Source organism: Coturnix japonica, chromosome 2 (genome assembly GCF_001577835.2).
Source record: "Coturnix japonica isolate 7356 chromosome 2, Coturnix japonica 2.1, whole genome shotgun sequence".
Lineage (NCBI taxonomy): Eukaryota > Metazoa > Chordata > Aves > Galliformes > Phasianidae > Coturnix > Coturnix japonica.
This window is the reverse complement of record NC_029517.1, coordinates 116,091,597-116,107,347: the sequence shown is the minus strand read 5'-3', so window position 1 is coordinate 116,107,347 and position 15,751 is coordinate 116,091,597. Positions and strand designations below refer to the sequence as shown.

Here is a 15,751-nt window from a genome sequence, read left to right as displayed (position 1 = left end):
GATGAGTTTGCACAAAGTAACGTCCTGATGAAGTTTAAAGAATACAGATGAAGACTGATGTGGATACACAACCCTAAGAAGCAATAGCAAACAAAGAAATCTTTGGGTGTAGGGAAAGCTTCCATGGTGTACCACCAACCAGGACAGAAATCTGAGAAGGATGATGTAAGAAAAGAAATAATCTCACATCCTAGGGGAAGGGAGTGAAGAAATATCAGTATGTGCTGGAACGAAGCTTATTTTAGCATTGCTAAATGTCATTCTGAAACTCAAAGTATAGGCTCAGTGAGTGAAGTTGCTTTCCTAAGACTGAAACAATCATCTCAAAAAGGCAAAGATGCAAAATATTTCTCCTGCTTTTTCCCTCCCAAGCACTGTTTACAGTCAGACCTTCTATGTGTCTCTCACAAACTTCTATTGTAGAACTGTAACTTCAGTTTAAACAGATTAAATCAAAGACTCCATTTGAAGCGAACTTGCGATGGCATCACACAGAAGTCATATATCTTCATAAACGATTGTTGTGATATGTAGAAGTTAACTTGCTCTGTTTGGATTATTGCTCATGAACACCAACATACTTTTCAGTACGTGCAATAATTTACTTCTAGAAACAAATAGTTTCATGACTCTTAATATACTCCTACAAGAGACTAATAAATATGAAGCACTTGCTTTAGACACTGTTTAAAGAATGCTGCAAACCCTCCATTGTCAGGCCCCACCCTGACCCACAGCAGCACCTCAAGATGCTGCCATTCTAACTGAGCAAAGCACAGCTTCTGTTGGGCTTCTCTCTGATTCAGTACAGCTTACTTTGTAATGACATGCACTCAAAAGGTATATCCAGATATTTTTATACAGCTGGAAATTATGCAGAAGGGTCTGAAAAAAAACCTGTCACTTGCTAGAAATCACCTTGCACAGAAATTAAGGTCATCAGAGGAGAATAATGAAGAAAATTTACTAAACGATAAAATTTGGTTTGATATTGACAGCCTTCTTTGTCAGTCAGTAAGGACTTAATTTATGCTAATATAAAGATTCTGCGTAGAATTTGAGTGCCGCAATATAAACACATTGGAGTTACCATCAGCGAGAGGCACCACGTTAAACTGCCCTCTGTGTAAATCTCTTTGGATGCACGCACAGAAACCCAGAGCAGCCCGTTTAAATGGATACACCGAATACACTGAAACAACCACGGCTTACAGTAACAATCTCACAGCCCTTGGGCAACAAAAAGTGCTTAGAATGTACTCTATTATTTTTCCCGGTTCACAGACAAAGGCAGAGAAGGTGTTTAGATATTAACTACGAGCATTTAATTTTACATTTTGAATTGCTGATATTTGAATCGACTCCAAATAAAACAAGCATAAATGCAGGAGGACTTTTTTTCTTTTGTAATGCACTGCACTGCTCTTCCTTGGGTAGCTGTAAATCCTGTTTGGTTCACAGCACTGCCACCTAATACAGCACAGAGCATTATTTTAATTGGAAATTTCTACATGGGAAAAGAGTTTTAAGAAAAAGGAATCACGTGTAATAAATAGAACAAACTGCACTGGACTGTGGACAAGCGATATTTTGAAAAGCCTTTTGGAAAACAAAATCTCATGACTGGGAAGAAAATTGCTTGTCCTGATTTGAGTCAGCTCAGGAGTAACACCATGACTGAGTCTGATCCAGTGGTGCGGATTCAGACCAGGAGAGGTGCATGTGTCCCATGGGGTCTGCACCAACACGGAACCATGGTACTCTCCATGGCTGGCAGAGACAGCATCCGGCTCCTGAAGGGTAATGAGCAAGCAGCTCTCCGTAGTACCTTCTACTTTAATGTCACACATTACAAAGGTAATGATCTGTGATATTTGCTTTGAGACATTCATTCTTCACATTTGCAATTAGTAGCTATTTTGCAATTTCTGCAGATACTAAGGCAGCTATGATTACATAAGCAGATGTCTATTAGATATGATTACCCCCATGAATTATTTTCCTCTTTAGAAAACTTGAGATACTCCACCTATTGAGTAGTTGTGCTACAGTTCCATTGCTTTGCTGATAGGTACCCTCTAAGAAGTGTCTGCTGACAAAAAATAGGCTAACAAAGCTATGAAAACAATTACAAGGGGAATACTGCAGTCAATTTAAGAAACAGCTAATTCAGTTAATCCTGGAAACAGTAGTAGCAAACAAACAGTGAGACATGTAGTAAAGGACAATTTTCCAGGAGAGATTTAGTTAATAATCCACTGACCGCACTGGATTTCTCATTAGTGTCGAGCTGAATCTTATGATAGTTCACTCTCCCCATGAGAACAGTATTTACACATTACTAATTAACTATTCTTTAGTGAAAAGAGAGTTGTCCAGCGTTACATATGGACACATATGGGCTCTGTAAAAACACGAGATGTGTAACACACGGTAAACAGAAAGTAATGATCTTAAACAGGCCAAACCCTTGAATTCGTCACTAATAAATGTCCCCCTGCATTCAGCAGTCCTGGCTGCTGGGAGCCTGTTTTCTTCAAATACTTCAAACACTAAAATCCAGGAACATTTATTATTTTAATCCATTACAGGCAGTGCTTGATTTAACTTTATTGGTTGTGGTGGTGGTGGTGGTTATAGTGGGGGTAAAGCTATGTTCTTTTACACATCATTTCAAAAGGGCTTAATTATATTTTATAGCTCAAGCCAGGAATCCTGCTTGTTTTGTGTCTAACAAGGTTCAAATGGAGTTCAGGTCAGTGATGAATCAGAAGAGAAGTCAAAGATGGTTATCTATCTGAAATGAGCTCATCTCCCTTAAAGAATAACTGGGCAGGTACATCAGGCTCATTACACTACTGAATACTAAATAGCTGAAAAATCTCAATTCACTTGTTGATCTGGTAGTTTTGGATTATGTGATATCTGGTCAGAGAGGGTGTGCTAATCTAAAGGGACTTTCAGTTTTGTTCAAGGCTGCTTTTGGTATACAATAATTTTAATATACGTGTAAAGCGCTGCACTGTCCTATCTTACTCCAATTAAGTGAAGAAAAATGAATAATGGCGACAATGAAAACAGTGTTCATTTCATATTTGTTGAGCCAGCTTTCAGAAATGAAAGCTATACCAGCATGAGCAATGCTTAGTTCTTGTCTCGTGAATATTTTATCTTTAGATATAATTAGTTCTTAGAAAAGTGACTAAACATTCTTACTACTGCTTTACAGATGGACATAGAGAGGTTTTTCAATTAAAAAATGTGCCAGCACAGCCACTAAAACGACCTCACCAGTATGTCAGATGAAGGTGATCTTGCCGGACACTACTTTCCTCTTGCATCGGTTTTCAGAAACATCAGTGCCCTGACTCAACTCATAACAGCTGCAGGAATAACTGAGCCAGCACGAGGCCAAGTGTGGAAATGCACAGCCAGTCACCTGGAGTTCCTATGGAACTGCTCCCTTTCTCTGGGTCAGAAGCTGGTGATCTCATCCCATTAAAAATATTCTTGTCACAGAAAAAGAAGAAACGTGCTGCCAGCATGCCTGCAATTCGAACAACCTCATGAGCTGGCCCTTAAGACCAAACAGTAACGACTGACTGCTGCTTTCTGTACCGCACACTGCAAAACGTCCCACAAAAAGTCCTCTGGATTGAGCTGAAGTAATGGCACAAAGTATCAAAAGTAAAAATAAAAACCTCACTATTTATGATCTGTATTTCTTAGAGAATTCTATGATCTGTATTTCTTAGAGAATTCTGCAGAACTAAGTACTGCGAAAATAACCTACTGCTGCTACAGAAAGCACTGGGATCCATGTAACAAAAGAAATCCCTGCCTCAAAAATATGCAATCACTTTCACAATAAAAGCAGAAGAGAGCACAGGATCAATCACGTATGTTCTAAATTGATTTTCAGTTGGAGTTTACCATGTAAAGATATTTCAACCATAAATGCAGTTCCACAACAGCAGCACTTCAATCAACAACCCACAACTAATTTTCTTGGTTTTTTCCTCCTCCTTTTCCCCAAGTGAACATGCTGGTTCCTCAGTAGCAATTCTGAACCCTGTTATGAAGTACCAGTAGGGAATCTGACCAGGATTAATAGTGGTACTCAGTCCTGGGATTAGGTGGTGTCTTGTTTCATGGATTTTAGGCCATCTGTTCTTCCCTCCTACATTATACTTCTGCAGAACTATAAACGCACCTCCACCTCAGGGACTATAGAAAGGAATTAGAATTCTTCTGCTTTTCATTATCACAAGATTCAGTAACTCATTTCATTGTCAAGATAATCCCCTTTTACTCTTTCTTTTGCGCTTGCAGGCTATGCCAAAATGACAAATAAAATCCCAGATGTTAGAGACCTGATGAGGTCTCCACCTTTTCTTGAGTGTTGGGTTTAAGCTACTTGGGACACGGTGTCAAATCTGACAGGACCCCGATGCCCACACCCAATATTCATTAAGGTTTGTTAGTGATTTGTATAGCTGTCTACAAGCCGCACTTCCACCTCAATCCTCAGTGGCCATTTAAATATTTAGTTTGTCCTCTGACTTTTACTGACAAAGAATTAATTTCCTATTGTTCAAGTGTTGGAAAGAGTTTATATTTCTTTCTAAAAGTAACAAAGGTCTTCTGGGTGTTGTAAATGGCTTGTTACTGCTGCATATTATTTTAGGTAGTCATATCTAATTTAATGTTTTATTTCCCCATGGGCTAACTTGCATATCTGCAGCATCCAAAGGCTATGACAACGCCTTAGCAGAGTTTTCTCAAGAGGGCCAGTTAACCCCAAAATGAAGTCTGGTCTTTGTTCTCCACCAATTAATAGCACCTATTATTTTTTAATATTTCAGAAAAATATCTTAAGTATGTAATTTCTTCTATGCTTAGCAAAAAAAATAAAATAAATAAATACTTGTAATTATCATATGTTCAACTTGCATTTACTTTTCCTCCTTCTTTATATGCTAAAGTAAATATATCTGCACATGGGACAAAGGGCTGGGGAACTCTACGATCTTTGGAGCTCTTAATGTACACAGCTCCCTAACTTCAGGCACTGCACAGCAAGGCTTCACTCTGTGTCCAGACTGAGCGTATTTAGGCTCCTCCGAGAGCTGCAGCTTCTTGCTGTCTGGGGAGAGTACAGTTATTCAGTTCTCTCATTTATCTGCTCTGCTAGCAGGTAGGTAGTGCTAATTTCAACACCAAACCTAAACTAACAGGAAGTCATATGTGTACAATTGCTTTGTTTACTAGTTTTTATTACGAAAAGTGATTTGGACTTAAACAGTGTGTGACTTTCTATAGTGAGCTACAGAGCTCAAGCGAGATCCCAAGCAATTGCAAAGCTGCAACCCTTCAGAGCTGCAGCTACTTTCCAGAAGAAGCCACATCCCTCAGAGGACAAAAATCACTGAACCAGGTCTAACAACAGTTTTGAAACTTTAGGTTTTCATAAGCAGTACAAACAAGCTGTCAAAAGCAAACTAAATGTTTGTTACTTGCTTGTATGTTTTGGGCACAAGTTTTAACTTGCAACTCTAAGCCACAAAGCCTAAAATGACTACAATTAATTATGTTACTTAACACCGATATGACTTAAGCTCTTGCCCTTAATGGTACCAGAAAAAAACTTATACCTTTAGGCTTTTCCAAAGTAAAATTAATAACGTTTTTTGGGGAAAGGGATTTTTTCCCCCCAGTACACTGCATGACATTGTACAATAGTAATACTTTGCTAAAACCTAAATATTCAGGATAATAACAGAGGTAAGCATAAGTATTCTAGCAGAAATACTTACTACATTGTTATAAGTAACTGCTGCATTAAAACATGAAAAAAGTCCAAAAAAATGAAGTCCCTTGAAACACTAAAGGTTTGGGGTTGTAATAACAGTGCAGCAGGATAAGTAGAAATGAAGGTGTTTCAATTTGATCCAACTGTAATGTGAGGGTTCAATACGTCAATTTGTTAGAAGTAAAAGACATAATTCAACTAATTAGCCACTCTGGTTTTTAGAAAGTACAACATTCTAACATTCATAAAGAAGAAAAAACAGAAAAGAAGAATTAAAAGAGAAGGCCTTTATCTTCAGTGAGTATGCCAGGAAAGTCTAGGGGGAAAACCGACACTTAAAATACCCCTATATAGCACGCTTTTTTCTTAATTTCAGCTAGAATCCAAGCATTACACGGGGTCATGCACTTTTGTTTTCCTCTTACAAGGGAGAAGAAATGCTGACGATACGTTCGTATGAGTTTTGGGTTTTTTTTTTCCCCTTTCTAAATAATTCCTAGCAAATAGGATTCCTTACAAAACAGCTTCACCTCCTGCATTAAAACTCATCTGGAAAAGGGGTCGTTTACACTGTTTATAAAACACTGCCACATAAAATGTGTAAAAAAACATATTTCACTAAAAATAGCTTGCGTAAGTAAGGGATTAGAGTAGTTTCTACTGCTGTAATTGTTCCTTTGTAGTTTTTTCCATGATGTTTTTGAACAGTGTTTTTAACTATGTTTATTAAAGTCAGCACATCAAAAAGGATCAAAGAGAAAGCTAGTGAGAACCAAAGAAACCCCAAGCGTATTGTGTTGTCTCACTGGGGAGTTATGCAGATTCAAGTAAACAAGTGCAAATTGTTGAGGTTTTAATGAAAATTTTCTACAATTATGGTATCTGAAGTCATTCTATATAATAACATCTGTACAGCAGATGGCCATACTGTACTAAAGGCAAGCAACGCTCCTTTTTCTTCCTCTGTTTTAACAGTACATCTGAGATGACTACTTTTTGTCATTGCGCTTAGTTTGGTTCAGCAAATAATTCGTAAAATGCAGCTGCTGCAGATGGTCACAATAGTTATTTGACAGTAAAATCAAAGACACAGTGAAGCATTTGTGTATTAGTTTCGTTCCGTAAAAAAGTCTGACACAAAGCCCATTCAGCTCAAAAGGTGCATCTATAAAATGTTCTGTAAGAGGAAAAGTAGTGAAGAATTGACATATTTTAATGCTCCCTGCTCCCAAGACACTGCTACTACACACTGTGTTTTTTTTAAAAACGAGTTAACTTGCATGATTTCTTTGCAATAATAACGCAAATCCAGTTTGTAACTCTGGCATTCTTTTAATTAATTCAACATAAGATCATAATGCTGTTTCCCCCATGTAAGATAATTTAACACTGTTTCCTGCAACTGTATTTGTTCACTTTGATTCCTATCAGAACTCTGATTGCAAACTGATAATTTTATATAAAAATCCAAATGATGAATTATTAAAAGGTTTTGGATGGTTTCCATCAGCTTTGCCAAAGTGTATCTTTTGTACACTGTATTTTTTGTAAGAGAACCACTGCTAACACAGCCACACCTGCACACAAAGTATCATGCACATGCACTTGTATTTTTGTAAAGTAAAGAAACATCAATTTTAGTTGCATAAAATGTGAAGAGAGTCTTTTGAGGTCTCACTGCTGTCTGGTTATAGCTGTTCTTTATATAGAAAACCTGATTTCCATTTTCATTCATTCAGCGTCAATACTGCTGTATTTAAGACTGCATGCTAAGACAAACATGCTGAAGATTGCGACATGAAAGATAAAGATTTGTTTCCTCAGGCTATCAGCAAAATTAAGGCAGAGAGCTTTTCAGCAGAGTGTTTCTGAGGCCTTAACGCACACGGAAAGGTAAGTCCTCCTTCTGGGAGGATGAAGAATTCCAGGGTAAGTGACACATCTGCTGAGTCTGCCAAATTGCTTTACAGTGCAGTGACAGAACAGGCTCAGCTTTGATATATTGAAGCTTGCTGCGGACACCATAATGTACCATGGGATGGATAATGTATAAATGATAGAGGGGAAGTGATGGAAAGAAAGAGGATTATAACACAAAAAGAAAACGAGAACTATTTAAAGGATATTAAAAAGACCCCTTACTCTGCTGCTGTGCTTTCTATGCCAGGATTGTGATATGATTGGAAAAGCGTGGGAATGCAGTCACCACTCCTGCCTGCGCTGCTGTTTATTTATGGATAAATCAGGAGTTTCAGGCTCCAGCACTTTCACAGGCTTTCATGTCCTCTGAACCTTAAATTTTTCATTTTTAACTTTTAAAACAATAAAGAAGCACTGAAACTTGCTGGCCTGAGGAGAAATATTTCTGATGAAAAAGAAATAAATCACCACCTAGCTTGGCCTACAACTCGCTGCTCTCAGCTACGGACCGTTTTATCGCTTGAGCAGCTCCGCCAAACACCAACACCTGGCTTACCTCCAGATCATGCAAATGCACCGTCTTGTTAATTATACTAAAAGACTAATAAAACAATTTATGAAGATATTCAAAATGTCTTCATTTTAAACGAGTATCTGGCATTCACATTATTGGAACAATGAAAACAGCCATTGGGACTGGCACCTTCATTTTCTTTGTAAGCCTCTCAGCTGTGCAGAGGAAATATGTAACAATATAAAACTTTATAAGCCTGGAACAGAATAATTGTAGGACCAAGTATTTACATAGTAGCATATGTCAGGACTCTGAACTATTGGGTCCTAACAAGAAAAAGTAGTTATTGAGTGAAAACTGTCAAAACGTTGCTCTTTGAAGTGTGTGCTGCATTACCAGAATCCCAGAATCCCAGCTCTTGCAACTGTTATTCCATCCAGAATTCTGTCAATGAATTCGTTATTAAAATTGAGGGCATATAAACTACAAAATTACGCACTCTTGGGTGCTACCTCACTGCAAGGAGAACTCCAGTAATAGACCCCATTGTGGATTTGCTATTTTCTGCTGTGGCCTCACTAGGCTAGCTAGAGGAGTTCCACTAACAAATGGGCGCTGGACTATCACTCAAGCAAATCAGCAGCACTACTAATGATCAAAACCTCTTACCTGCAGTTTTATGGCCACCTTTAATATTCAGGCTTCCGCTGAGGCTTGACAAAGAGGCTAACAAACACGGTTTACTTGGATGTGGGACGGTTTCCATAGAGACAACCATTTGGACGGTGTGAATGGAAATTTTCTGGAAGCACGAAAGAGCTTGCCACAGGTTTTCTTGTACTGAAACTTTCTGTGCAGCACTGGTGTACACTGCAGGTTGTGAGTCCCTTATACTGGAGTGTTTGGCTCCTGAAGTGACAGCCTCATCTGGATAAGTATCAGTTGATGGAGCAGTCTCCTTCCCAGGCTTGTTATCATCTGTGGTCATAACTTTCTTCAAAAACTCTTTTAGTTGATCAAGTTTGACAAAACTCAGATTTGCTTTCAAAGGTTTGCATATATCCACATTGATGTCAGCTGTAGGACAGAATTGGAGACAGAAACATCAGAAGTTACAGTGCAATTATTCAAGCAATGCAAAAACGTAAGCATTTAGTGGAGATATTCCTATTGTGGTTCATTAAAGGAACTGAATCATTGATAAAACATAATGAAGCAAAACCTCCATGAATAAATCTGAATAAAAGAAACAGTAGAAGGACTACAAGCAATCTTCACTATTTACAGTTCAAAAGGAAGAATCGTGTCTCAATCTACACCTTATTTTCTTGTTTCTTTCCAAGGACCACCACAACTATCTGAAAGGCAAACACTTCATTTGAATGTGTAGGAAGGTAAATATGTAGCCCTTTTGTGTCAAAACGTAAATATACTTCACATTCTCTTGGGTTTTCCATACAGTAGAAATATTTGACTAAATTCCAAAGGCAACAGTGAACATTTTCAACACATTCGAAATGACTGAATAACGTGTATATTCTTTCCTACATGGCTTATAAGTGTTTTTCTCTGGTGCATTTCTATTCTGAATTGAAAAATCAAGTCAGATGCAAAACAGGTATTTTTAGATTTCTTTGTTTTTCAGAGGAATTGAAATACATGATATTTTAAAACAGACACACTTTTTCATCTCCTTAGTAAAGGATTTTGCCACCTCCCAGAATGCTAAAATATTCACTGAAATTTTAGAAACCAGTAACAACATGAACACCTCTGATAACAGTTCTATTTCTCATAGTTGAGACGCTGCAGTTACCAAGATTATTTCACAGGTGGAAAGCAGGATTTTACGAAGTTGAAATTCACTCCTGTGCTGCAGTCTGCCCCCTTATCAGCACATTACACTACGGTACAGGAATCCAACTTTGTTTTTCAAATTAAACTTCCATTCGGTATTGAGGCAACCACCTGGTCAGTGGGAAAAGCACGCTTTCACCTTGCTATTTCATTCCTGCCCCCTTTCCCCTCAAGAGCAAAAGAGGATTAAAATTCTCTTCAGATACCTAAGCTATATTAAATGTTCAGAGAAAACAGTGCTACTTAGTTCCAAATTATACTATCAACACATAGTGGAAACTGTGTTTTTTGAAGGTTTTACACAGATTAAGGAACATTTAAACAAAATTAGGACTTATTTTCAAGTTGTCCAGTATCACATTCTACTCTCAGTACCAATGCAAACTGATAAACTTCATTCTCCCACACACTAGTAAATCAGAAACTTTTGCCACAAGGGTAAAGTGTTGCAGGAGCAGAGATTTGAATCTGTTCTTAAGCTCATACTTGTAACTAAGAGTCCCAGGCACACGGCAAAGCCACACTCTGACTCCCCAGAATATCTGTATGTGCAGTTAGAGGATTTGGCATCTCAAAAGTTTGTGAATTTGAAACCGGCACTTTTTCTACAAAGATATGATAAACTTGCCATGAAATATCTGTTACATCTGAATGAAAGCACAAACATAATCTTCTTAGAAAAACATCTAAAAACTTCACAAACCAAAGCTAATCGAAATCTAAGACTGAAAATTATTTTAAATCTAACTCCCAATTTTAATCATTGGTTTTCTGAAAATGCTTTCTTTTACGTCAAAATCTTCCACACTGAGCCAAAACCCCATAGTAAACACCAGCAAACACATGAGCCTAATAGAAAGGCAAGCATCAAAGCTAGGGAAGCTGGACATTAGAAAAGGGAAAGATTTTTAGGTATCCAAAGCCATATGCAATCAAGTTGAAAGATTTTTCAGAATATTTATGTTCCACTCTTTTTAAAAAATTAAAACCAAGAGAAGAGATGCCGTAACACTTGAAAATCTCTCTACCTTTCTTGGTACTAAAAAATACTCCATCTCTGCACAAAGCATTGGTTCTCTCTTTGCTCTGAATGAGGGAAAGGAGTGCTATAAAAAAAAGCACGGACACATGGGATGTTACGATGTTCACTTATTTATGACAGGAAAGAAGATTAATGTTTTTAAAAGTGATGCAAGATTTGGGTCCCTGAGTCTCTTCTAAAAGCCTCTTGTGAACTTAATTTTCTTTGTTAGCTAAGCTGTAGCAGGATACTGAAATAAGATAGACTTTTTGGTATTGCTACGTAATTAAGTACATAGGATAGTACATAAAAGGAAAGCATCCATCTGTCTTTGGTGTGATGGCTTTCAAACTGCACTTCTTGACCAAAGGTGTATTTTAGTGCTAATATTTTCCTATGGTAGTGAAGCCTGGGAGACAAAAAGAAAGCACAACACCCTAACACCTGAAAACTACTTAGACCTAAGTTGGTAGGACAGGTGTCAACCTAATGCTGGATAATAAAGTAAAGGAGATGAATGTGAGAGCCTCTGTTCTATGCATTTTGTCAGGGCAGGGCAGAGAAGCCATGGGGCAGGCAGAGCTCTGTGCTGGGATGTACCTATGTTTAATCAGAGCTGTTACTCATTTTTTCCAAACACAGCACTCCTCCAAAAAAGCAGTACAAAAAGTGATACCAGAACACCATAGAAATGCAAATGGCTTCCCTGCTTTCTGCTTGGAAACCACAAGTGTCATGCAGCAAAAACATTGTCATGACTGATAACTTGACAAGGGTTTGTATTAAGTTATTATTTTACAGTGAATCAGCCCTGACAGAAAGTGGTGGCAGCCAGGAGCATAACTGCAGAAAATGTAACTTTGGAACCTTCACTGCAAATATTTTAACTATCTCATAATGACATAGGTTATTTTTACAACTGGGGAAAGATTATGTAAGGAGATTCTTTGGCATTTTAAGTAAAACATTAAAAAAAATAGAAATGCAATTGAGCAATCAACATGTTTTTGGTCTTTGTCCTGTTCTACAATTTATACTTAGCACTTTACAAGAAACTTTAACATTCCCTCTAAGAAAAACATATCCAAGTGATGGACAGCAACAGTGAAAACTGATGAAATACGAAGAGCTATTTATAGCAGTTGATGAAGATGGATGTTCAGCAGTTTTTCCAGCTATTCAAAATGGGCTAAAAAGAGATGTTACAATGTACAAGGTCACCTTCCATGCAGCTGCAAAAAAAAATCCCAGGGGAGAAATGTGGCGATAACAGTATTTTTAGATGATGTTAAACACCTTGGGAAACACACCACACGTTCCATACCAGTAGGAAAACACGGCTTCTCATAATTCAAACAGCTCTTTCAATCGCCCCAAATTACATCAGAATCTGAGTAGAGCATAAAGTAGCTGAAAGCCTCCTTCAGCTCCTCAGTTACACTGCTACAGTTCTCTGCCTACCAGTGACTATCTACCATAATGACAGATAGCTTTAGATTTAAGGCATAGTATCAAGATGGCTGTTATCTATTTCAAATAGGTAAACATAATGGATTAAATAATAATATAAATAATAATGGAATTGCTGAATTTATAAAGACATTGTATTTAAGTATTTTTCGGATTGCATTTTAATAAAGCTGATCCAGATGATCTCAAAGTAAAGTATTTATTAGAGTGTAGCATTTGAGTGCAGCATTAGAATTTTTCTTCCATGCTTGCAATTTCTTCACTACATCTCTTTAGATTACGAAGTAAATCCATGTCTGTCAATTATTAGTTTCTAATTACCCTTCACAACTTTCTGAACAGCTACTAGGAAACAGAATGATGAAATAACTAGTGAGTTAAAAGGAGATTAGATAAATATAAATAAATTACACTTATTATATGCTCCCACCACACCAGGAGATGACTTAACAGCAAAAGGAAAAGAATCACATTGCAATAATGAAATCAGAGAGGGAATTCAGGTCCCAGAGGCGATTCTACGGAGTTTATGTTAATGTACACCTTGTGGGGGACCAAAAATCAACTGGAATAGTTTCCTGAAAACGGTTTCCAGCTATTTTCTCATTTAAAAAGTTCCAACTTCACTTGACCCATTAGTCATCATATTACTTACATTTATTATGTATTTTGAAATCTATTACAAAAAACCCAATGGATTCAATATGGCCTGTTTGAACAAAATCATAACATCTATAAAAGAAAACTTATAAGCAGTACACTGAAATTCCTGTCTGAAAAAATTTCTTTCTCTGTCATTTTATTACTTATAGCTTCAGATAAAAAATAAAAATAAAAATCTGGGTTAGGAGTATTTTAGCCTTGTTCTCTGTAGCATTCAGATTTGTATTGTGAAGATAAAATTTTATTCTGTGAACTTGGGATAATGATATTACTCAAAAGGACTTTTTATTTGGTGAGCTAAAGATGAATAAGCAATACAAAAATAGCAGAGCTCCCAGTAAGATGCTTTAGGTCAGTAACAGCTCTTATTGAAGTCAGCAGGCTTATTCTAATATATACGAGAACCTAGTGTTCACCAGGCTACTATTTCTATGACTAATAAACTACCATAGGACTATTTCTATGACTAATAAACTACCATAGAATTCTCCTAGTCTGAAAAAACAGAAAGTAAACTTTATGAAAATTATTTATAAGCCCTATTTATATGAGTAGTATCTATTCACAGACTATGAGAGATGTCGAACTATGAGAGAAAAATAAGGCATTTCTCAAGAATTTTCTATTTTTTGTGCACCTCATTCTGCAATGGAGCTTTCATTTCTCATAGCTAGTATGGAAAGGACCAGATCTTTCCCTCTCTCGATGGACACATTTCTCTCTGTCCTTTAACACACGAAGGCTGTAAAACTCAAAATAATGTAAAACACAGAATAAACTATTTGCCCTAATGCCAGGATAATCAAATTCCTAGTTCTAAACAGGACAGGAGCAGACATCAAGCATGAAATATTTTACCACCCATAATATCCTTTTCTCTAGGAGCCACCAATCCTCATGTAAGAAGTCTAATAGAAGTAATCTGAGGAAGGTAAAGGTAGTCTTGAGTCCTGATTCTGATTTGGAGTCAGGGTGGCCCTTCAATAACAGGGAAATGGATGAATTGCAAGTATTAAATTTATTTAAAGGAAAAATGGAAAAAGAGAGACTTGTAAAGAAAAGCCTAGTTGTATTATTCTCAATTGTCCCTGGTTAGGCATCAAACGATAGACAAATTAAAAGAAATTGAAAAGCAAGCAGAATCCAAAAGAATTGTTTTTATCTTTTAATGTATCACTCCCAATTTGGATCAAGGAAAATGAAGAAAGAAACTTGAGACAAGGCTTCAGAGGCCATCTGCAGTCCATCTTGTGTTCTGCTTCTGTGAGACAGATGCCAATTAGTCCGGAAGAAGCTGGTAGTTATTCCTCAGCACTCATATCTACTGCAGTTTTCATGCTGCAGCCCTGCAAAAGAAGCTCTCTAAGGCCAATACAGCAAACAGAAACCATCAGGGAGCTTAATAAACTCAATCCAAGTGTTCGCCTGCGGCAGCAATTCCTGCTGCCTTGACTCAGTGCACCTCTGACATTATGCAAAGGTGGCATTAACAGCTCTAACCATTGCCTGGGTTTGAGATCTCAGACAATGCTCAGAATGCTGTATTATTACTATTTTTAAGAAACTGTCACAATTAAACCAAAGTAAATTGTCGTAGATCTTAAAGACGAAAGATAACACTAATAAAGGATGGAATGTTACTGCTTTTTACAGGACGTTGACTGAAATGAAGCAACCATGTCACAGAAGCATGTCAGGGGTTGTGTGGTGAGACCAGCACATACAGTGGGCACTTGGAGGCACTACTATGAAAAGAAAACCATAGCTAAGAGAAACATTAGCTCTCTCAGCAGAGAGTCAGGGAAGCTGAAGCACAGAAAGAAGAAATAAATTGTTCGAGGCCATGGACCACATTTGTGGTAAAGAATCCATAAATACTGAATATTATCTAATTTAGCTGCTGAACAATACTTTCGTATGATGATGTATGTGAAGAATAAAATGAAAGGCCAAATGTTTGAAATAAGTTTTAAAAGGCTGCCAGTTTACTGTAACAGCTACCAAGAAAATATTTTCAAACTTATCCACGTGGCTTTGGTGTGTAGTTTCCATTTCAGTACTTAGAAATTTAAGAAAGTAAATTTCATTGAAAATAAATGTTGCAGACACTACTGTTAGAAAGGCACTTGGGTAATTTTACGCATTATTACACTGATATTACAGACAAGAAATGTGTTACAAACAAGGCAATACCTACAGGCTGGTACACCTGTTTGGAATATTTCTGCTTGCCCCCTTAATCAAATAAATATCATTTCATGGCTACAGTGTCAGTGCTTTAAAAACTTGTTTGTAAAAGAGAAAAGGGAAAAAAATCTACTAGAAAGCTAAAAAGTTTTGCAAATGACCCAGAGTTAATTAGAAAAGTCTGCACCCTGGCCAGTTCCCCTTCTCACGTGTCAGCTCTCATTAAATCAAAAAATTCTCATTTCAAAGTTAACAAACACCATGGTTAACAAAACTGTTAAACTGGGATCAAGTGGGCACATTCCTA

The 15,751-nt window shown here is 37.2% G+C and overlaps 1 protein-coding gene across 6 annotated transcripts in view; it reads right to left on the bottom strand.

Moving 5' to 3' along the window:
• The window catches only part of VPS13B (vacuolar protein sorting 13 homolog B), a 391,004-nt gene that overhangs the window by 85,071 nt on the left and 290,182 nt on the right, over positions 1-15,751 (bottom strand). For all 6 annotated transcript variants that reach the window (XM_015856029.2, XM_015856025.2, XM_015856028.2 and 3 more), the window contains exon 36: positions 8,916-9,323. In XM_015856029.2, the coding sequence (XP_015711515.1) occupies positions 8,916-9,323 (408 nt within the window). The remainder of the gene's footprint in view (positions 1-8,915; positions 9,324-15,751) is intronic.